The following is a 24,417-nucleotide window of genomic DNA, read 5'->3' as shown; positions in this document are numbered from 1 at the left end:
TGCTCTTACCCAAATGGCTCACACGACGCAATAGAAATTTAGTAATGGAGGCCAATCCCCAGAGGGGGACCAGGGAATGCCAAAAGGATGAGGTGATTATGCAACAAAGCCAAATTACAAAACCAACATAACCAGGAGGATAGCGGGACCAACATAAGCAAGGACACCAAGAGAGGGAAAGGAGAGGGCAAAGGAGCAAGGAGAGGAAAGGAGGGTAAGGGCAAGGAAATGCAGCCCAGGAAAGAAGAAAGGCTGCACTAGCTTGGCACCCCGTGCTCACCATGCAAGTACTCATGAAAGAATCCTGAGACCCCCAGTCAACATCTTTGTCAAAAGTGGGTGGTGGAGCAGACAGGTTCAGGACACTCTTGCCATTGGGTTTGGAAGCTTCCACTTAAGGCAGATGAATCAACAATGATAAAAGGCATGAGGATGCAGAAGACAATGGAAACCACTGCATTAGACACATGAAGTGCATCAACAGGAGATGTGGCCGATAACTGACAAAAGTATCATGACGATCTTGGCACCTAGTGCCTATTTGGATACCTGGGGAGACTGCCGTAACCACGAGAAAAAGATTGAATGACCAACAAAATGATGACATTATATGAGTCAAGACGTGGAATGTAATGAGTTTGAATGCAATAGGAAAGCCAGACAATAACAAAAGGGAAATGCTATAGCTCGATCTGGATGTGGTGGTGGTCACTGAAGTGAAATGGAAAGAAGGCAAGGACTTCTGGCCAGAAGAGAATGGGGTAATATCAACAGCAGCAGAAAATGGCGGAACAGGAGTAGGATTCATTATGAGTAGGAAGCTAGGGCAGACAGCGAGCTACTGTGAACAAGTCGGTGACAGGGTTCTTCTCAACAGAATCGACAGGAAACCAACACCAGCACAAGCAACGAGAGTTCAGGTATACATGCCGACATCACAAGGTGACAATGAAGATGTAGAAAAACTATATGATGATACTCAACACTTAATCCAGTACGTAAAGGGAGATAAATATCTAATAGTCGGGGGGGACAAAAAAGCAGTTGTAGGGGAAAGAGTAAAAGAAATGGTTACAGGAGAAGACGGACCTGGTACTAGGAATGAGAGAGAAGAAAGACTAGTTGAGATGTACAATAAACTTCAGCTAGCAATAGCAAATACTCTCTTTGAGACTCACAAGAGGTGGTGGTACACTTGGGAAACGATGCGAGATATGTGAAGATTTCAGTTACATACCATCATCTTCAGGCAGAGATTCAGAAATCAGACACTGGACTGTAAGGTGTACACAGAAGCAGATACGGATGCAGATCACAATTTAGTAGTTTTGTTCAATGACTTTATGCTAAAATCTACATTAGTGGGCTCTACACATGCTTTATAAGAGAACTAATCAAATGTAGACAGATTCCTTAACCATTGAAATTATCCCCTCAATGATTTGTTTACTTAACATAACTGCTAACAAAAAGAGCTGAATATGGAGCTTTGATAAACCAGTCATGACAGGCCAATGACAGCATTGTGAGCTGTAAGGAGAGAGAGTCCAACACACACACACACACACACACACACACACACACACACACACACACACACACACATTATTGTTAAAGACAGAATAACGTCTTGCCCCGGGCTCACCTGGCTTCTGCTGGTGGCTCACGAAGCAGCCGACTGACTTCGACCATGTCTTTTGGGTACTCGAGCACAGCGTCTGCCCAGCCCTGTGTTGCCATTGCTTTGTAGTCGTGGGCCCTTATGAAGTGGACGATGGCTGCAGTTAGGCTGGGGCACGAGTGCCTCACCGCCAGCACAGCTGCAGCCGCCGCCGTCTCCACCTCCAGCTGTGCCGCCACCTGCTGTTCGCAGGCGGCCTTCAGCGCGGACAGGCCGTATTTGTCGGCTGCCATTAACAGCTCCCGGGCCGTGTCGGTCAGCTGGGGTGCCTGCAGGGTGTACATGTAAGACAGCAGCTGCCTCAGCACCGGGCCCTTCACGTCCGCGATTCTGACTTCACCACAGCTGGCCTCCAGCTTGTCGTGCTGGAACATGGCTCGGAACACGGGGCTCCTCTCTTCCAGGACCGCACGGTGCGCCGCCAGCCGCGTCTCTCCTGCCACCAGCATCATGACCGCGCCCTCGCCCGCATCTAGCAGGGCGCCCAGGTCCACGGCCGCCATCCTCTGAACCTCAGCAGCTGACGACATGGCGGAAGGTCCTGAAACACGGCGCCACCGAGCCCACCTTACACAGCACCCTCCACACTTGTACGACGCACGTGCAGACCAGTACAGCAGCTGCAATTTTTTTTTTTTTTGTTGTTTTAGGGCGCACAACTACAATGGTCATCAGCGCCCAGACTACATTAGGAATGCACAGCGAGGCACTAGGTTAAAACAGCAACTAAAATGGAAAACACGATAAAAGACAGATTGACAGGTATAGGATTAAAAAAACAGCAGAATCAAATCTCCTTAGACAGGTTTGTCAAGTGGATAAAACAAAGAACGCGAGCAGCTGCTCCTGGGTCATCCGCTAAAATGGCATCCAGAGTACACGGCAGGCCAAGATCAACGGGCAGTGTATTAAAATTCGGACAGGACGTTAAAATGTGGCATACCGTCAGCAATTCCCCACATGGGCAGAACGGCGCCGGCACAGCCATCAGCAAATGGCGATGGCTGAACCGGCAGTGTCCAATTCGTAACTGGGCCAAAACGACCTCCTCCCGCCGAGAAGGGCGTAAGTGCAGCCCAATCGGCATGCCACAGCGATAAAATGCGCTGACAAATGACCCTGCTACAATCCCATGAAGGGACACAACAAGAAGCTGTCCGAGGCTGGAGGACCGCAGCCTTGGCCACGGCATCTGCAGCTTCGTGCCCAGGGTTACCGACACGGCTAGGAACCCACATAAAGGTAACAAGAGAATCGTCGTCCAACAGCTGCTGAAGAGAGCGTTGGATCCGGTGCACAAAAGGGTGAACCGGATACAGATCACTGAGGCTCTGGATGGCGCTAAGGGAATCGGAGCAGATGACATAAGCAGAATGTCAGTGGCGGCAGATGTAAAGAACAGCCAGGTAGAGAGCAAATAGCTCAGCTGTGAAGACCGAACAATGGCCACGGAGCCGGTATTTGACACTGTGTGCCCCGACAATAAAAGAACACCCGACACCGTCATCGGTCTTAGAGCTATCTGCATAAATGAAGATCATATTAATTAACTTTGAACGAAGTTCGATAAAACGGGAGCAGTATACCAAAGTGGGGGTAACCTCCTTTGGGAGTGAACTGAGGTCAAGGTGAACGCGAACCTGAGCCTGGAGCCAAGGTGGCGTTTGGCTCTCGCCCACTCTAAAGGTTGCAGGGAGTGAAAAATCAAGGTGCTGAAGGAGCCGACGAAAGGAAACTCCAGGGGGCAGCAGGGCAGAGACATACAACACGTATTGACGGTCGAGAGAGTCGTCAAAAAAGGAACGATAAGATGGGTGGTCGGGCATTGACAATAGCCGACAGGCATACCGATAAAGCAGTATATCGCACTGGTAGGTTAGTGGCAATTCAATTCACCGGCTTCAGTATGAAGACTCTCGACGGGACTAGTATAGAACGCTCCCATCGCAAGACGTAAACCCCGGTGTTGTATATGGTGGTGGTGGTGGTGGTGGTGGTGGTGGTGGTGGTGTGTTGGGGCTTATGGGCGCTCAATATCGAGGTCATCAGCGCCCTGACACACATTAAAAGGAACGAATGTGGACAGACCTAAGAAAACTAAAGCACACACTCAAACAAAGCAGGAAAAGAAAGAAAATGCTACCTAAGAAAGTAAAACCTACGGAAAGGGGAAACATGGCAACAAGAATGTCACAGGAAATTGTTATTGGCTGGCCACTTACACAAAATATGGGCGAGCTTGTCACACAGTGAGCAAATTAAAATCCTCTCCCTAAAATCTTTGTAAAAACATTTGACAGGGCACAGAACTTTAAAACTCTAACCACATTCGTCCGAGTGTTGCCTACAAGAGATGGCAGGTCCGCTGGCAAGTCAGCCGCGACCCGCTCGTCAGAAAATAAAACGCAATCCAATAAAACGTGGCGCACAGTGACCTGGACGCCGCAAGTGCCACAAACTGGAGGGTCCTCTCGCCGGAGCAGGAAGCCGTGCGTCATAGGGCTGTGGCCTACTCGAAGCCGAGTGAGAAGAACCTCGTCCCGTCGATGGGGCTGAAAGGAAGTACACCACACACGCGTTGTGGGCTTGACTATACGGAGCTTATTGTCAGTCACTTCCAGCCACTCATCCTCCCACCGACGCATGACCGGTGAGCTCAACAGCGAGGTGAGTGCGTGCAAGGGGATAGCACACTGAGATACTTGTGGGGCGAGACACGCCTCCTTGGCTGCAAGATCTGCCCTTTCATTCCCAGCAATGCCAACATGCCCCGGAACCCAGCAGAAAGCTACAACCTTCCCCAGTCGCTGTAGTTGGAAGAGGGCATCCTGGATGGTCTGGACAATTTTGTCTGCCAGATAGAAACGTTGCAATGAGTGAAGGGCACTGAGTGAATCGGAACAGACAAGAAATTTAGGAGAGGAAGAATGTCTCATGTGCTCCAGTGCCCGCAGGATCGCAAACAATTCTGCATAAAAGACAGTAAAAGTCTGAGGCAGTCGGACCTTGAGGACACGATATGGAAAAACAACTGAGCAACCAACAGAATCCCCTTGTTTCGACCCATCCATAAAAACAGCTACATAGTCGTGGTGCTCAGATAAAATGGCAGAAAATGCTGCATTAAAAACGGTGGCAGGAGTGCAATCTCTCTTGTACTGCAATAAATCTAAAATCACTCCAGGCCTCTTCAGTAACCAGGGTGGCAGGCGGTTAAAACCTTGAATTTGGGGTTGTACAGACTCCACACCGAAGGACTCTAGTACACGTTGCACACAGATCCCAAACGGCAACGTAGCCCGGGGACGGCGGGAAAAAAGGCGGTCCAGAGGTGGATGGGCAACAAGATGGTGAGCAGGCGATCTGGGAGCTGCAAGAAACTTACAAGCCTGGCGCACCAGCAGGAGCTGCCACCGGATGGTAAGTGGCGGTTCGCCAGACTCAGCACAGAGGCTGGGTACGGGACTGGTCCGATAAGCACCCGTGGCCAGTCGGATCCCAGCATGGTGAACAGTGTCAAGGCTCCGCAAATAAGATGGCCTCGCTGACCCATATACTGTGCACCTGTAGTCCAGCCGTGAACGCATAAAACTGTAGGAGACGCACCCTGTCCGCGCCCCAAGGCCTGTGGCTGAGGCACTTGAGGATGTTCAGTGCCTTCAGCGTTCTGGCTTTCAAGTCACGTAGGTGTGGCAGCCATGACAACCTGGAGTCAAAAATTAGGCCAAGAAACCGCACTGTCTCTAAAATGTAGGACAGTATCCCCCATATGCAAGGCAGGCAAAGTAAAAAGATGACGAGAACGATTAAAATGAACACAAACACACTTTTCGGCAGAAAACCGAAAACCCGTCTTTGCAGCCCACTCCTCTAACCGCCGCACTGTTAGCTGCAACTGACGGCTCACGGTTGCAACACTGGAGGAGGAACAGAAAACAGCAAAGTCTTCAAATAAGGAGCACTGTACTGAACTCCTCACCGTAGACGTTATACTGTTGATGGCTATGGCAAAGAGGGTAACACTTAAAACACTGCCCTGGGGGCACCGTTCTCTTGCTCAAAGCGATCAGACAGTGTGTTACCAACGCGGGTCCGAAAAAACCGCTGAGACAGGAAAGACCGGATGAAAATCGGGAGGCGGCCACGAAATCCCCATTGATGCATTTGTGCAAGAATACAGTGTCTCCAAGTAGTATCATACGCCTTACTGATATCAAAGAAGATACCGATACAGTGATGCTGACAGAGAAAAGCCTGCTGAATAGCCGCCTCTAGGAGGGTCAGGTTGTCGACCGTGGACCGAAATTTTCGGAATCCACACTGAAAGCGCTAAGGAGCTGTCAGGTCTCTAGCAGCCAGACCAGACGACGGTTAACCATCCGTTCCAGGGTCTTTCCGACACAGCTTGTCAAGGCGATACTACGATAACTACCGGGACATGTGCGATCCTTTCCTGGTTTGAGGAGAGGGATGAGAATTGCCTCCCTCCACGAGGTGGGGAACACCAGTCTGCCATACGAGATTAAAACATTCGAGGAGGATTTCCTTTGGCGCCGCTGGCAGATGTCGAAGCATGGAGTACCGGATGCGGTCGTAACCTGGTGCAGTGTCAGAAGTCTCAGTAAGTGCCGATTCAAGTTCCCACATGGAGAAAGGGCAATTTTAGGCCTCAGAACTGTTCAACCGAAAGTCCAAGATCGCTGTTTCGACAGTCGCACGGTAGCGACGAAACGCTGGATCCTGATCTGCAGTGGCAGTACTTTGTGCAAAATGCTCTGCCAGCGTCTGAGCAATGGCTCTGGGTGTCGTTTGGAGGCATCCCTGGTTCAGGACAGCAGCTATTGGTAAACGGCTGTGTTTACCGGAAATCCTCCGGATGGCTTCCCATACTCTTGTGGAACAAGTGGAACGGTTGACGAGTCCAGGAACTCCTGCCATGACCTTTTCTTGCTCCCTGTAATGACACGGCGTGCCCTGGCTCTCGTGATTCGAAAGGCGGTAAGATTGACCGCTGTTGGGCGGCATTTAAATCGGTGAAGAGCCGCACGCCTGACCCGGATGGCTGAACGGCACTCTTCTGTCCACCAAGGCACAAGGCGCCGCTTAAGAGTGCCAGAAGACTGTGGTATGGACAGGTCAGCAGCATGATGGACCACAAGCGTGATGTGATCCACCCATTCCTGTACGTTATTGTGGCGGTCAAAGACAGCCAACCGAGTGAACAGTGGCCAGTTAGCCCTGCCAATCATCCACGATGGTGGCCGCTGCTCCAGTGATACACTATCCAGGAAATGAATGCGGATAGGGAAGTGATCGCTGGAATGAAGGTCGTCAATGACCTCCCAGTGAACAGAGTCGGTGAGGGTTGGAGAGCAGAAAGATAGGTCAATGGCTGAGAATGACCCTGTAGCAGTAGAGAAATGAGTCAGAGTACTTGTGTTGAGGATGCACAACACTTGAGATGTTAGGAGGCTCTCCAAAATTCGACCTCGAGCGCAAAGAGAAGTGGAGCCCCACAGGGCATGATGGGCATTGAAGTCTCCCAGGAGGAGAAATGGGCGGGGGAGTTGGTCGATAAGATCTGTGAGAGCGTCTAAGGTCATTGCATCCAGAGGGGGTAAATAAAGGGAGCAAACGGTAAGCCTCCGAGGTGAATGAATTTCAACTGCAACTGCTTGCAGGTCAGTATCCAGGGGGAGAGCAGAGGAGTGGTGGTCATTATTGACAAACACAGCGACTCCGCCTTTGGCCCTTTCTCCAGTCAGGTCATCTTTGCGATATGACGTATAGCCCCTTGGTACAGGGGCATCAGATGGTTTTAAATGCGTTTCCTGTAAACACAAGCACAGGGGACGTTGCCGTGCTAGGAGGTTCAGTTCCTCCACATGTGCCCGGAATCCATCCATGTTCCACTGTATAATGGGAGCCATCTATAAGGGTGGGAGTACCTTCATTCTCACTTTCTGTTGGGGAGCAGAGCCCACAACAGGTGGAGGCTCAGTTTTGGGGCGAGATGATTGCCCCAGTCTGACATCAACCTACATCGCCTCAGAAGAGGAGTCGAGAGAGACGTCAGAGAGAATGACATCCACATCAGGAGACTGTATAACTGCAGTCTCCTTTAGTGGGCGAGTCTTCGTCTTTGGCTTCGATGTTCTGGACTGAGGTGGCATTGGAGCCAAAACCTCAGAAGCAGTAGGGGGTGTAGCAGCACTGGGCAGTGCACAAGACTGGCCCCGGGAAGGGGCAGGAAGTTCCATGATGTCAGCTACCACGGCCTGGTCAGAAGGCCGGGGGGGAGCAGCAGGCTTCACAGGAATGGCAGCAGCAAACGTACATTGACAAGCGCAGGTGCTAGTGCTGACAGTAGCAACCTCCGTTTGTGTAGCGGCATCAGTTTTCAAGACTGGTTGTTTGAGAACGGAAGAAAAGGAAGCAGCGAACGTGGGCGGCTGCATGGACTTTTAGATTTTCTTCGCCTCACCATATGGGATGCGTTTTGTAGTTTTTAGTTCCTGGATCTTCCGTTCCTCAAGGAAAACTCTGCATACCCTACTCCACACAGGGTGATCCCCAGAGCAGTTGACACACTTGGGAGGAGAGGAGCAACCAACTCCCTCATGGGCGGATTTACCACAATTCCTGCAAGTGGCTTCCCCTCTACAGCCGAGAGTAGTGTGTCCAAAGTGTTGGCATTTAAAACACCGCATGGGGTTGGGGTAATAAGGCCGTACACTGAGACGTAGGAAACCTGCCTTCACATGCTCTGGCAATTTGGTGGTGTTAAATGTAAGGATAAATGAGTCAGTCTTTATGAGAGCACCATCCACCCGTTTCATAATGTGTTGCACGTCGACAATTCCTTCCCGGGACCATTCAGCCTTCAGTTCGTCTTGGGGAATGTCAACGATATCTCTGCAAGTCACAACACCCTTGCTGTAGTTCAAGGTGATGTGAAATTCTGTCTCTATCGCAAACTCCCCAAGAAATTGTGCCTTCTGAAGGTTCTGGACTTGCTGGAAGCTAGATGTTTCAACCAACAAGGTGCCATTTCGCAAGCGCTTTACAGATTTTAATGTGCCAGCAATACCTTCTAAGCCCTTCTGTATATAAAATGGAGAAACTTTTTCAAAACTCCCATCTTTAAATTATGAAAAACACATTCTGCGAAGCAGCATGCGTTCTGTTACTACTACCTGAATCAGGAGGACTGGCTACACGAGCCCTCTTGTTGGATTGGGTGTTACAACCCACCAGCGGTCCACCCTTTCCGCTGGCAGGAGAAGAATAAAAGTTCGAGGGTTCCATCTCAGTCCCACGAGCAGCTAGGGAACTAGAAGTCCACCTAGACAGAGCCCCGCGTGCCTAGGTAAGCCTTATACAAGTGGGGCGCGGCAGGTGCCCCAGAGGTTGCCCGCTTGCGACTGTTCCACCCCAACAGCCATGCATCTTATAGGCGCGCAGCACACCGTAAGATTGAGGGGTTTTTATAGAGGTTTACCTTCCTCGCAATCCAGGCGGTCAAGCTAAGATTACCATTCCCCGCAGCACACAACATTCCACCGCCGCGCCATGCGGTGGTTGCTGAATCATGTCCGGGGGTTACGGTGACAGGAGACTGGCGGCGCTGACCAGTCCCCAGCTCAGGACCCCGGGGTCGCCAAGTCCGTACTCAGCAAATGAATGCTGAGCCCCTGGGGGGCCGGTGTTGTATAGAGTTGAGGCGGCGTAAGATGGATGGCCGTGCAGAGGAGTACACGAAGCTCCCATAATCCAGCTTTGAGCGGACCTTCGACCGATATAGACGAAGCAGGACGGTTCGATCCGCTCCCCACGACATTCTACTGAGAACACGGATGACATTTAGAGAACGGATATAACGGGCAGCCAAATATGAAACATGTGGCGACCAGATAAGTCCTTACCGAGTCGTAAGGACGGCAGGAGAAACGCTTTGTAGCGGCAGAAGTTAATACAGACCGTTTTCTCGGCAGAAAAACGGAAGCCATTGGCGACACTCCAGGAGTAAAGACAGTCAAGACAGCGCTCCAGGAAACATCTCCGCTGTGCGCTGCAATAGATGGTAAAATCGTCCACGAAAAGGGAGCCTGATATATCAGGTGGGAGGTAATCCACTATTGGATTGATTGCTATGGCGAAGAGAGCGACTCTCAAAACTGAGCCCTGTGGCACCCCATTCTCCTGGCGAAAGGCGTCTGACAGGACAGAACCCACATGTACCCAGAACTGTCGAGCCATTGAAAAGGAACGAATAAAAAGAGGGAGGCGACCGCGAAGGCCCCATGTATGCATGGAGCGGAGAATGCCCGCCCTCCAACAGGTGTCGTAAGCCTTCTCCAAATCAAAGAACACAGCCGCGGTCGGGCGCTTCCGCAAGAAGTTATTCATAATGAAGGTCGACAAGGTAACCAGATGGTCAACAGCAGAGCGGCGCCTACGAAATCCACATTGTACATTGGTAAGTAGGCGTCGAGACTCGAGCAGCCAAACCAAACGGGAGTTAACCATTCGCTCCATCACTTTACAGACACAGCTGGTAAGCGAGATGGGTCGATAACTGGAAGGCAAGTGCTTGTCCTTCCCCGGCTTAGGGATCGGGACAACAATAGACTCGCTCCAGGGGAACATGACCCTCAATCCAGATGCGACTATAAGTACGAAGAAGAAAACCTGCAGGAGAAAGGTTCTTCAGCATCTGAATAGAATCAGGCCCTGGAGCGGAGGACCGTGACCAGGCAAGTGCATTGTCGAGTTCCCGCATGGTGAATGGGGCATTATAACTTTCACGATTCGAGGAGCGGAAGTTAGGTGGCCTTGCCTCCTCTGCCGGTTTTCGGGAGAGGAAGGCAGGGTGGTAATGAGCGGAGCTCGAAACCTCTGCGAAAAAGCGGCCGAAGGCATCGGAGACATCCTCAGGGGCCACAAGGACGTCATTCGCGACCGTCAAGCCAGAAACTGGTGAGTGGACCTAGTGCCAGATAGCCGGCGCAGGCTACCCCAGACAACAGAAGAAGGAGTAAAACTGTTGAACGAGCTTGTGAAAGCAGCCCAGCTGGCTTTCTTGCTTTCTTTAATAACACGACACTGCGCACGTAATCGTTTATAATTAATACAATTTCTATAGAACAATACTGATACTAAAGAGGAAAGGAAGCATGTTAAGCGCGTAAAATGACCATCATTCAATACAAATTCCCGAAAACGCTCAAATACCCCATTACCCGTGTAGGACATTACACACACACACACACACACACACACACACACACACACACACACACACACTCTTGAAATGCATACCGTCTCGGCAGTCCAACTTTTATTTGGCGCCCCTGCATTACCGTATGTTCAGTGATGCTGCACACTCCGCGGGAACTCGATCCAATTCTGTTTTGATTTGTGCGGCAGCCCAACCCTCCTAATGAAAGAAAAAGTTTAACAACAGCACGAAACTTTCTCTCCATTTTCAGTCGCATTCGGTACACTGACCAATTCTGTGAACTGTAAGATGTGCACCGTTGAAATTCTTCACGCCACCTTTGGAATAATCACACTTGCGAAAGCGCCACAAAAAATGTTGCGCTCTTTCGTCGGAGTTTAGCAGACTCGTGAGACGCCCCCGTACACAGAGGGTGGCCCGCAGGACGAGTCCCTCCCTCCCTCCTCCTGCTGGACTCCAGGCTGGACACCGCTGGCCTCCAGGGCGTCGCCGACTCTCCTCACGTCTCACTCACTGCTGCTCATTCACGCCTTTAAGTCGCAATTTATGAATTTCATTTTAGGTTTGTCGTCATTAACCGACACGATTTCGACGAATCTTCAGATAGCAGTTCCGGTCAACTAGCCGTCGTCTGTGTTCAAAACTCATGTTTGAAAGTAGGGAAGAACAAACACCTTTCTTGTGAAAAAGGATGTACGTTGTTATACTTTACATTACTATTTAATAAATTTAGTATTTTTTACGGAATGAAGCGAATTATCCTATTTATAGGTGTATTCCTACAGCAAAACATGCTTCGCGTAATTTACTGCACGCGAGACTCAAAAGTGAATTTTGTTAGCTTTACCGAGGTGACACTATCGTGTTTGTAAATAAGTTGGTATTTCGTCGAATTTATCCGACTTTCTCACACGATTTTGTTCACTGAGTTATCCAACGGATCCCTGAAAACAGTATACAGATTTTGTTTTTATTCATCGTTAACACCGAGTATTTGTGATAAAACAATCAATCCAGAATTTATGTTAAACAAGAAATTACGTAATTTTTCATAAAAAATAAATTAAACTTTTATTAGCCCTATGTTTTCGTATTATGGGACCCATAGTATTCACGCAGGGAGTGGGCTGGTTCTTTCATTTCCTTTCGAAAGACGAAATCATTTTTTATTAATTGCAAAGGTGTTTAGTATATTTCATAAAAAATATTGCACGTTTCTTTAAAGTACTTTTCAATTCTTTGTGAAGCATCATCGTGATCACAACGATTCAATTCACGTAATCACAATCGACAAGAAAAATGAGAAATGAACCGGGCGACAAATGACGACGATTTTGTGGCGATCCCGATCACACTACAGCGCTAGGGGAACAAACGACGACGACACACGGTGTGTCCGTTGCAGTCTGAGGCCATCTGCAGAACGTTTCCCAGAGACTGCTGCACTTCACGCCTCCCCTCGCTGCTGTCAATCCTACCCGTCTACTGTTTGTGGGCCGTGGCGCCCTTCCATCGCCGATATCGATATCCCGTGTGACGGAAGAGTCTCCGGTCGGCGCTGGTCGAGCCAGCTCGCGTTGAAAGCCAACCGGCGTCCCTAAAGCCGTCGGCACACGGACCGTGCACCCCAACGTTGGGCGTGCCGAGTTTCTGACGTCATAGCGTGGAATAGCACGTTCTGGAGTCTTTCCGAACGTGCAGAGCAGTATCTGGCATGTCATATTCTGAGCGTTGACCAATGAGATGTCACAACGCCACCTACGTCACACGCACGCCGTGTCCATACATTACAGAGTTGTGAGGCGCCATATTGGCATTCATTTCAAGCTTATATGTATGTATGCCGTTCCTGAGCACCAGCACATTGAGAATCACTGGAAAACCCGTTGTTGACTGTGTGGTTCATTGCAATAAAATAATGAGAAATATATTCGTGGCAAAAGAATTGTTGTAACTTGCGTCTTATGAGAGTAGGCTATTTGAAGGCAGCGACACACTCAAGATCCACCGAGAACGCATTATTCTTGGTTAAATTTGATATAATTAAACTTTAATTAGTAACATATCTACGATAAGGTTTTCTGCAAGGGGTAACATACTATCATTGCCTACTATGGATCTGTTGTTGGTCTAGCGCAACGAGCAGCGTCATTGTCTAGTATTGTTTGTTGGTTGGGCCGCGTCTTGACATTTCTAAATTTTATTTCCTAACATTCGCGTTTCTATTAGGTTCTGATACTTTATTATTAGTTTAATATAAGTATATGCTATAATATTTCATGTTATGTAAATATAAGTTCACCTTTTTCTGAGCGGTGACTGTTCGATTGGTTTAATCTACAAGACAGCTTGCGCTACTTGTGTAAAGCTATTTTGCTCCTTTTTCTTTTACGCTTCGTAATTCACATGTTGGAAAGCTTTTGCTACTGGGTGGGAACCGTGATTAAGTAAGACTGATCTTGGGGTTGTACTAAAATGTGGGAATGTTTTATCTTATGCGGAGAAGTATTCCAAATTTGTACCGCACTGTTTGTAATGCAACTTTCATAAGCCTGTGTCCTTATTGATTGGACACGGTACTTCCCTTTTCGTGGACGATGGAGGAAACGTGCGTTTTAATAGAGCTAACGTGGGAATTTTACGCGCGCCCACTGAGTAAACAGTGTGATTTACGAACTAGAAACATCCCTCGACTGCCGCTGGAGTGCGTTGCGATCGCATATACCACGTTGGGGCCCACGTACCGTGTGCACAAGTCGCATCGTCGCTGAGCGTTCAGCAGCGCGTTGAACTCGGCACGCTCAACGTTCACGTTCGACAGCACGGTCCGTGTGGCGACGGCTTAACCGTGGTGCACGGCCTCGCCGCGCTCGTCTTTTGTCGCGCCGGATGTACGGTGGCGATCACTGGGCGCCTCGACGTGCGAGTTTTTTGTGGAATTGTCGTCTCACGCTGAACAGCTTCCCAGCTCTTAACTTGCAAGCTCCAAGTTATTCTGCCTTTAACTGGGACGGTTGTTGAAACTTACTGCGGCATGGCTAGCTGCTGGAGATGGTTCTCAACTTGGTTCCACAGTGGCTGTTTTAAGGAGGCTGATGTTCCTCATTTCGCTTCTCATCGTCTGTGGAGTGAGTGTTTTAAGTGGTTTTCATGCAACTTTTAGGCCATACTGGCCGCTTGGGGACTGGTTGCCGTTGTGTAGGCGCCCGGCAGCCGTACAGTTAATGGTTTAATCATTTGTCACGGCAGGATTTGGTATGTTTATTTGATGCTGAAAGTGCCTCAAGGCAACTGGAAGTGATCTCTTAAGTTTCCAGCTAATTTACTGGGAGACGGGTACTTTATAGAGTATTGCTCCACAAGAATTTGGGGGCAAGCTTATTATATATTCAAGTGTGGCTGTGATTTGACCTTGTTTTCGTTGCAGTCTATTTGTGCTGCAGGCCATTTGTTGAGTCTGCTCGTTTCGTGGCGTCGGTAGGGTTTTGGATTCTCGTCAGGACCACTCACTGTGAGGCCGGTCGGGCTATATATATATATATATATATATATATATATATATATATATATATACCGCCTGCTAGTGGGCCCTTGCAGAAGCCGTGGGGAGTGAAGGCTCGGACTGCCTGCCTGCCTGCCGCAGCGCTATTGCTTCCAAATACTGCTGTGGGCCTTAACGCTGTTCTCTAAAGTTGAGTGAGGCCACTTTGTCAATATTAGCGTTTCTGTAAGTCATTTTACTAGTTATTACTAGCTATTCTTATTCAACACTTGTGTTAATTATTTGTGTATATGCAACTCATTGTTCCTGTGTGCCAGTTTTGCGACCTTGGCTGGCCCACTTTGCATGTTTAGTATAAGCATGTTCACTGTGGACCTTTATGTGGGAAGTTCAGTTTTACTAATCTTTAAGATCTTTGTTTTTTTAATGAACTTGTGGTATTATGTGGCTGTGTAACTTTGGGTTGGAAGTGTATACCGTTACTAGCCTTTTGAGATACGGTTAAACAAGAACGATTGTTTATGATTGATTATTCACCGTGCCTGCTATCCATGTTTTGGTTGCGAATGCAAAATATGATTCTATTTCGTGTTTATGCAATTCAGTTACAGTGAAATTTTTTATATTGCATCAGTAAGAGGGCGAATGTCCGAACGGAAGTTTATAAGAAAGTCTGTTTTGAGTGAAACTAAAATTGTGAAACAATCACAAGCTTGTCCACCACCTGTGATCCCGGGCTTCCTATTTCCTTTAAACACCCGCTGGTTGTGTGTGACCGCTCTGTAGTTCCTAACCCGACCATCGTGCTACTTTTTATCCCTTTTAAAAAAAAGTACGTTTCATTTCAAGGCGAGGCTACGCACTAAACTTTATTTGTCTTCAAAACGAATTTAATCAGGGTGTATACATGGACAAGGAAAAAAATTCCCGGATTTCCCGGTTAAAAATACACTTTCTTCCGGGTGACAGTATATTTTTCCTTATCAATCGTTTGAATGGTTATAGTTTTATACATGGGCATACAATTGATTTGGAAGTATCTTTGATGTGCAGCAACATGTACGCTCCGTATCTTCGTATTACGACAGCACACATTGGAATTCCACTAAACACCGCATGTTACTTTCCGAATAATTGAAATCGAGATTTCGATGAGCTTTTGTAAGCGGTTCGTAGCTCATGTCACGTGATCTCGCCAGCCGATGACAGCGGATATTCAGACCATAGGACAGGGGATGGAGTCAGCCAACAGCAACACCACTGTTAAGTAGGACGAACACACAGACAGGGAAAGTTAATAGTTTAAATTACTATACATAGTGTTGCTACAAGAAAAGAAAAGCTTTCACATATAATATTGGTCTCAAGCTGCAGCAGAAGCTAAGCTTTCGCATATACTGTTGATCTTTTATGCGCGTGTTACACTTTACGATGTATCACACATATGTGCCAGTAATATTTTTAATGACATAAATGTCTTATCTTCAGGGTTCAAAATTCTTCTGACTGGCTCGTCATCGAAGAGTTGATTTTTAAATGAGAGTCAAACGCTCCGTGATTTGATAAATTCATGGTACATTCTTGCACATAGCTCAACTTACGTAAAAGGATATTTACTTTGAAAGTAACGCTTTTCAAACCACCATTCGCAATATTTTCCCGCGACCTGTTAGAAATAGGTTCGTTTCAGCAGTTGCCAGAGAGCGCAGATAACAGGCGATACCGCGCTTGGATAGCTATCATGCCGTAGGAAGCCCCTGTATGTGCGTACGTGTAAAACATTGAAAGACCATGCATTATGTCATAAAAGAAACAAGACATCAGAGGATACTGCAAGAGCATCAGAATTTCGTTAACCATATTAAAATGTGCACATTTAAAATGCATACTTAAAGGGCACATTCGTATGTCCAGATTACAAATGAAATATACCTCGACCTCATATTAAGCTTTTCAGTGTGGTTTTCGGGGTGTAAATTTTCTTGGAGCACCAGTACTGTATTATATCATGTTTGGGTCTTTATTATGGCATAATGGCATCCGTGCTAGGAAATGAAAACGTGCACTTGAAATGCAGCGAACAGTTGAAACGAGCCAGTACTGTGGAATTAAAAATTTCGTTTCAAATACATTGACTGCCTCTGCGGGAAAAGTTAACAAAAGCCCAATTTGTTTAGCAAACAGACAAAAATAACTTCATTGTTCCGCAAGGCGATTAATGCTTGAATGTCAGAAAGGTAGAAATAAAATAAAATCCGAAACTAATGACATATTTCAGCCTCCCGTAATTATGTGAATGTGTTTTAACTCACTTGACAGCTCCCGGTCGCAGATATCCGTTTTGTTTTCATTTGACGTGAGAGTAAACGAAGGGGAAACAGCAAAATCACTGAATGTAAACACGGGTCACGTGGAGACTGCCCACTGTAGCTCAGACTGGTCTGCGCGTCAGCCCCGGATGTACGATACCTGCGAACCGGGTCAATAGTTAAAAGAAAAATCGAATTTTCAAAATACGTTCATCTTGAAGCGTACATCTTTCTGAAAAGTCTGAAACATAAAACATATGTATTCGAGGAAATGTAAGACATTATTTGGTCTTAATGTATTCCAAAGTGCAGTGCCAAGCCTCTTCAGAAAGCCTTTTTCTACCGCATGTCCAAACTATATTCAGAAGAGTGGAAATTTAAATGTCCTCTGGTGCCTCTCCAGCTCCCAGTCGGCCGGTTTGACAGCCTGCCCTCGCCTCAAAAAAATCTCACAATTAATGGCGGATGGGATTATTTGTAATCGAGAAAACAAGGACTCTTAAGAAAATCTGAACTCTTTATTGCCTAATAGCTTATAATTTGCTGTTTTGTGTGACATAAAATTAAATATAGGATATATAAAGCCAATACTGACAAGAGATAAGCAAGAAATTACACATTTCTTCAAACCTTAGCTCCTAGAATGTTCTCTCTAATCTTGCTACAGCTTTACACGGCGTGCTTTCCTTTCTGTGAAAGAATCTATTAGCTCAAAGTTCGTCAAACGTTTTGCTACATGAAAAATTGAAATGTCGTTATCCAATACTAAAAAAGTTGTTAATACAAACAATACCCAAGGCTGGTGTGGTTTCTCGATCTGATTACATCTAGTTTGTCACTGTCTGCTGGATAAAACAAAATAAGCCTTTCTAATATGGTAGCAATTTTGTAACGCACCAAATATAGGAGACGCTTTTGGCACAAATGGCATTTTTATAACACGACAGAATATAATCCAATAAGTAACAATATCATATGCCTATTATGCCTAGTACAAGCAAAAAGCTTTATATTAGGAAATAGTTTCACATTTCATTCATACGCACCAGCTTCTCAAGCATGAGATCGAAAAGTAGTATTACGAAATTTTTATATAAATTTGGAATCGTCTTATTCTTCCATAATTTGTGTGATGTCCCCGTTTCTTCTCCTTCCTCGTTCTAACAAACAATCTTGTCATCACCAATTCTGTAGCTATTCCTGCCACTGTCAAAATTTGTTCGTCGATTAACTCCACTAACCCTGCCAGAATCACAGGTTTATTTATCCAGCGATTATTTTCCCGTTTGACCTTATTACGTTTCTAACAACGTTTTCCGCGTTACTTCGAGAATAGAATTTAGGCGGCTGCTAGCCGGGGACTGTACTACTGGTCCTTACTAGTGTAGCGATCTGGTCAAAATTTTCTGTCAAAATTTCGTTTTCTTGGATCCACCGAGAAGATAATACGTAATATTTCTCATCTGTTATTCCTGTCAGTCGTTTATTTCCATTCTGGTACTCTGAATCTATGGATTTCGCTAGTAATTGTGACAACGCTGATCATTCGCAAACCCAATCAACCACATAATCAGACAGCGGTTGGCATCCATCCGTTCGGCTTTACTCCCTTCAGCTCGTATAGCCCCATCCCCTGTTGTCTGCGGAAAGTTTATTTCTAGATGCGACGAGGATTCTCCTGGCAGACACATCACGTACACCATGCACACATTCCAACTTATGACTCATTCATAAATCAATTTAAAATGTGTTCAAAAATGTTCAAAGACCAACAGGGACGCGTTTCAAAATCATATGAATAATCTAGAGACCAACGAGAGCTGGATGCTAGGCGTCTTGTGAAAAGTTTTTCTTGCTCAGGAGTATGAATTTGGCGCCCCCTTTTCCCGGTAGCATCTAGCTGCTTGCTGCGACTGCCTGCACAGCCAACAGCCACATTCCTGTAGCCAGAAGCGGGAGAATCTACTACTCGAACTGCGCATGCGCATGAGCCCGCGCGTAACTGGTAAAACAAATCAAATGTAAACAGTTGCGACTTCACGCTCATTGGTGGCAATTTGTTGTTATGAAGCACTGCATAGTCTTCCTAAAGCCTTTGACATTTTCAATTGGCAGACGCTTGCATGAGCACTGTGTGCCGTCGTTGTAGATGGCGCATTTCCTTTGCAATTTAAGTTATTTTCGTTTTCTTCTGTCGTTTATGTTTTATTGTTGAAGTATTATTCTGAAGTAGCGGGATACAGGAATATCCTTTGTTGGAGTATCTGTTCTCACCAGTCAAAAATACAAAAATTTAACTGAAAACTGCAACAATGAAAAATTCCCGGAATTCTGAAAATATCCCTGGTTTTTCCCGTTTTTCTCTCGGATGAAAAAATTTCCGGGTTTTTCCCGGACCTCCCGGGTCGTTTACACCCTATTAATGATTATTTCACATATTTCGAGTGTCTACTCTCAGATCACAAAACGATCTGGATGTATTCAAATCACAAGTAGGTCTACGAAATTTTTGGAACACGGACTGCGTAAGGGGCTGCACGACTCCGAAAGACGCGAAACAATTTTTCAAACGGAACCACCTTTACTTGGAACTTGAAATAGACTATAGGCAGCGGGCGGGGTTCCAGCTTGTCCAGAACACTCGCGGGGGTTAACTGGCGCCGCCCAGTTCCTGCAGAGTCCCGGGCTCAACGCCCCCCCCCCCACCCTCACACACACACACACACACACACACACACACACACACACACACACACGGTCCCTGGGCCGAAGTCGCGACTGCAGGCGACAAAGCCCGCTGCTCAACTTGCCGAGAGGTATTCTTCCAGTGAAAGCACAGATACGCCTGCATCAGGCCGGCTCGTGTTTGTGCGCACTACACGATCGTATTCCAGTAACAGATGCCTTTTGTTTTCGAAGAGCTGACGTTAGTTCAGTAGGCGTTTATGTGAGCGAACACTGAGAAATCTCTGCCATGTCCACTTAACTACCGTGCTGAGGTTTTGCTATATGCGAAACTTATTTTCAGTCGCCATCTGCCTCATTCACGATGCATTTACAATCGTTGGCTTGTCACGATATTAAATCGTAAAAGTAAAAAAAAGAAAAAGTCAAAGCAGGCAGGCACATAAAGTATATCGGAAAGTTTCAGTATTATTGCCTCAGTTTGACAGAATCTGTAGATTATATTTAAGTAGAAGGCAATACACAGAAGCGAAAGACAGGAAACTTATCGAGAACTTACTGCAAATTCGTATTCCGCACATCAATACTATTAATTCGGTCTCTCACAATCCAACAAGAAATACATCAATAGATTAGAAACGAGTTTAAATCTGTTACCAGGTAAACACAACCCACCATCCACTGGAATCGTGCGTGCCAAACGAACAGCATACACGACAAACTGAAGGCTTGCAGAAACGTGATGGTCAGTCACTCTCCCACCGAAAGTCTGGCAGTTATCCACATATCACATAAAACTCGATCAGCGTATATACTTCCCTCAAATAGACTATCTTGCACTGCAGTTAACGAATGCGTCGCATTACGTATTATTTCTGTGTTGTATTACAGGTCTCTACACTTTACGCAATACGTGAACAGTGCCAGAAATTGAGCTTCGAATTTTACCTACAGTGTTCACTTTATATCAGCTCACACTTGAAAAAGCCCGTTTTTAACGTTTCACTTCAAACTGCGCTGTGGCAACGTTCCGCGTACTTTGTCACAGCCGCGATAATGACAAACCTGCCTCGATTCTCACTATTACTGCACTGCAAGTGGCAAACTTAAATTCTACCGTCGTTATAGGCTGCTCATAAAAATTTGCACTGCACTTTCATCGCGTCATTTGAACGTCAAGTGAAGAAGTCGGTAAGTGACAGCGTCAGAACCGCTAACATTCTTTCGCAACAAAAGATACGACTGATGCGCAAGCACGATTGCAACAACTTCTATGAAGCACTGCAGTACAGTCTGGTTAATTTGCACTCCGTTTTAAACAAAGCCATGTCTCTCGAGCGTCTACATGTTTATGACGTCATATCCCTGACGTGTGTGCCCTACGATGATATAATTTGGCTGGTACTTGCAATCGAGCGTGTGCATAACGCGACGGAAGACACAAAAGCGACCAAAACGGCGGAACAGCCGCGGCTTCCGGAAACTGCAGTCGGGGCCAGCTGCCCGCCTCCCCCTGTACTCCCACGCAGGAGAGACGCCCTGAGGACCTGCTGACACTGGCCGCCTGGCCCCTCCCCCACTCCACGGCTGACCCACGCAAACCGCCGGGGCGCGCCGCGTTGAGTCGTGGGAAGTTAGCGACCCTTTTTCGAGAAATGTAAATTTTTTTCACGCTTCTTGTTAGATGTGCCATAGTTACAGAGTTCTTTGCACAAAATTTCAATAGTTCTGCAGAATGTAACGAAGAAAACAACAATACTCGAAAAAATTTTCGTATCGAAAACATTCTTTGTCAATTTTCGCAAAAATTGAACTCGTACAACAGTTCTGAGGACTGTTCTGAACAGATCCCCAAGAGTTCTATCGAAAATCCAAGTAATATTTCTTTGTGCAGCTAATAGTTTACGAGATAATTGCAATTTAAGGAGAAAATCTTTCCACATACTGTGAAGTTGGCACCCTTTTCTTCATAAATGTCTATTTTTTTTCCAGAGTTCTTGGTAGATATACCATAGTTCTAGAGTTCTTTGTACAAAATTTGAATAGTTCTGCAGAATACAGCGAATAAAACAACAATGTACAAGATAGCTGATTCAGGACCCTTTCCTTATGATACAATTCTCACTGTCGCCACAATAAATCACTTGTGCATAGATTCCAACCGTACTGATCATTATAAAAATATAACCATTGACCAACGGCGCACACTTGTTGCAGCGTTGTACAAAGCATTCAGCTTATCCACTGAAAATACCACACTTGACGCTATTGTAAAATTTACAACATCTTCCGTTCATCTACAGAGTCAGCATCTATCGAATTATATTCACGCAAACGTGATGCCAGGATCACACACTTCCCATTTTTAGGTACGGAGGAAACCAGAGTTCAGTCTTGTGGAAGCCAAAACAGGAACTCTGGGCCGCCCTTCTTTTACTGATAGGACACTCTAGAGAAATCTCAAGCTTGTTTTTCTTCATCGTGCCAACAAAAGAAAAATTCTCCCTTCATAGCTCTTATTATCATTCCAATACTAGTAAACCAGTTGTCCGCTTTCACATTTCGACCTGACTGATATATAGGTTTACACAGTCACAGAACATCAAAATGTTTATTGCTCGGTTGGTAAATATGTATACACAGTGTATATTTCCAAATTTTACAGTTAAAACACTTAAGAATCAACGAAAGCATAGATTTTAAATCCATTCTTGTTTGAAACTTCCTGGCAGATTAAAACTGTGTGCCCGACCGAGACTCGAACTCGGGACCTTTGCCTTTCGCGGGCAAGTGCTCCACCAACTGAGCTACCGAAGCACGACTCACGAAGTTTGGAAGGTAGGAGAAGAGTTACTGGCAGAAGTAAAGCTGTGAGACTGGGCGTGAGTCGTGCTTCGGTAGCTCAGATGAGAGTCTGCCTTCGGCGGTGCTACGGCACGGACGTCTGTTTACGTCCCTGCCGGAGAAGTTCGCGCTCGCGCAGTTGTTTACCTCTTAGGCGTACTCGTGCGTTTAGACGACTCGATATAGAATGGCACATGCATACCGAAAGTCGACTCTCAAGATTAGTTTTTCGAATGAATATGCGAGACCGAAAGCCTACGAAATAGAAAGGTTCCTCCGAGACGAAGTTAAACTTGACTACAACGAACTTATCGGAATCCACCTCTCCATAGTGAGCAGTGTCGTTTACGTCAAGCTGATTAACGATGCAGTATGTGACAGAATCATCCGAGATACTAAACATGGACTCAAATTTCGTCACTCTGATGGACATGTTGGAGAAGTAACTATTGATCATGCAGGACTGGGCTTACGAAACATACGTATTTTCGAACTTCCCTTCGAGGTTCCGTCTGACTTGGTCGTTGACGCCTTACGCCCATATGGAAGAGTGCTTAGCCACGTTGAGGAAAAATGGTCCAACTTCACGACTTACCCCGTTCTCAATGGGGTGCGTCAAATCAGAATAGAACTGACACAACATGTACCCTCGTACTTGTTCATCGGCGGATGCAGAGCTATAGTCATACGATGGACAACCCAAAACATGCTCAGGCTGCGGGAAAGAGGGCCACGTCCGTTCCGAATGTATGCAGCGGAGGATAGTGCAAGTTCCAAACGGCGAACCCGTACCTCCGTCCACGTTGACGCCGCTGCCACTAACGTATGCGGACGCATTTCGAACGGATCCCATCCCGAAGAATGACCAGCTACAGAATCCTGACAGTTTGCGGCAACCGACTGCGGCAGAGACCGCCTCCAGTGACGAAACGACACACACCTCTGCCGCTCCGGCGCCGACGACGCACTTAACCGAGCGGAAGGGATCGGTAGGAGAAATGGAAATTGATCCTGCTGTTGTGCCGACAGCTGCTTTCGTCCCTGACCACCGGGAGTCACTTCCGCACTCGGATACGGAGGCGCACACGCGCAAACAACGATCGCCGAAGCGCCACAAGAAACGACGGCTAGCGCCGTCGGATACCTGCTTACTGCAGTCCACGGCAGACGAACTTGGGTGTAACGTCGATACAGTGCATCCGGATGCGCAACGGGAGGTTCTACCTCCCACACAGCAGTACGACGCGAATCATGTTACACAGGGGTTAAATACAGACACACCGGACGGAAAGCCGACGGAAGGAGTCCCTCCACCCACCGCAGCAACGCCACAGCCTTCGGTCAGCCCGGCCGGAGAGACACGACGGGAGCTGGACCTCCAGCACAGGAACTGGGCCGACGAATCCGATACTGACCCCCACACCGACGACGCACCCGCCATGGTGAGTGCTGCGTCCACCGGATGTTAACCGCGCAGAAGATGCAGACTGCCGCACGGACAGCATGTCACCGGGCAGCGGCACACAAGTTAACATAAGCGTTCATGTGCGCTTTACGCACTGAGGAACAGCGGCAGGCATATCGAACAGCCTCTATTACTATTAATACGATCAGAACGCCTGTCAAATTGCAATTATTACGAGACATGTTGCATGCGTCAGACGTCGACATCGTTCTGCTGCAGGAAGTATGTGTTGAGAGCTTCCCCGACCTCTATGAGTACGATACGTACATTACACCTACTACCGACGGCGGCAGCGGAACAGCGATACTTCTACGTAGCGGCATAGTAGCCGAGGCCGTGGTGTACCTGCCGTCAGCGCGAGGACTGGCGATCACAGGGCTGGGAGTACGGGTAGTTAAGATTTACGCACCGTCGGGGTCAGACAGACGGCGCGACCGATCCCGATTTTACGCAGAGGAGATTGCAACACTATTCTAGGTCGGTATGAACATGCCTTATTTGGAGGCGACTTCAACTGCGAGCTCGCACCAAAAGATCAACACCCACGTTATACTTCGTGCCCGGAGCTGCGGCAACTCATACAGGACATGAATCTCATTGATACATGGGAGAAGATACATGGCGACAGACGTGGATACACCTACGTCACGAGTCACTCTGCAAGTCGTCTCGATCGCATTTATGTAACAC

At 47.1% G+C, this 24,417-nt stretch overlaps 1 protein-coding gene across 1 annotated transcript in view; it reads right to left on the bottom strand.

Moving 5' to 3' along the window:
* Nucleotides 1–24,417, bottom strand: part of LOC124719879 (poly [ADP-ribose] polymerase tankyrase-1-like) — a 107,097-nt gene that overhangs the window by 48,254 nt on the left and 34,426 nt on the right. Inside the window, exon 3 of the mRNA XM_047245060.1 lies at nt 1,646–2,222. Coding sequence (XP_047101016.1) covers nt 1,646–2,211 — 566 coding nt within the window. The 5' untranslated portion in view covers nt 2,212–2,222. The remainder of the gene's footprint in view (nt 1–1,645; nt 2,223–24,417) is intronic.

Source organism: Schistocerca piceifrons, chromosome 11 (assembly GCF_021461385.2).
Source record: "Schistocerca piceifrons isolate TAMUIC-IGC-003096 chromosome 11, iqSchPice1.1, whole genome shotgun sequence".
Taxonomy (NCBI): Eukaryota; Metazoa; Arthropoda; class Insecta; order Orthoptera; family Acrididae; genus Schistocerca; species Schistocerca piceifrons.
This window is presented reverse-complemented; position numbering and strand designations above follow the sequence as displayed.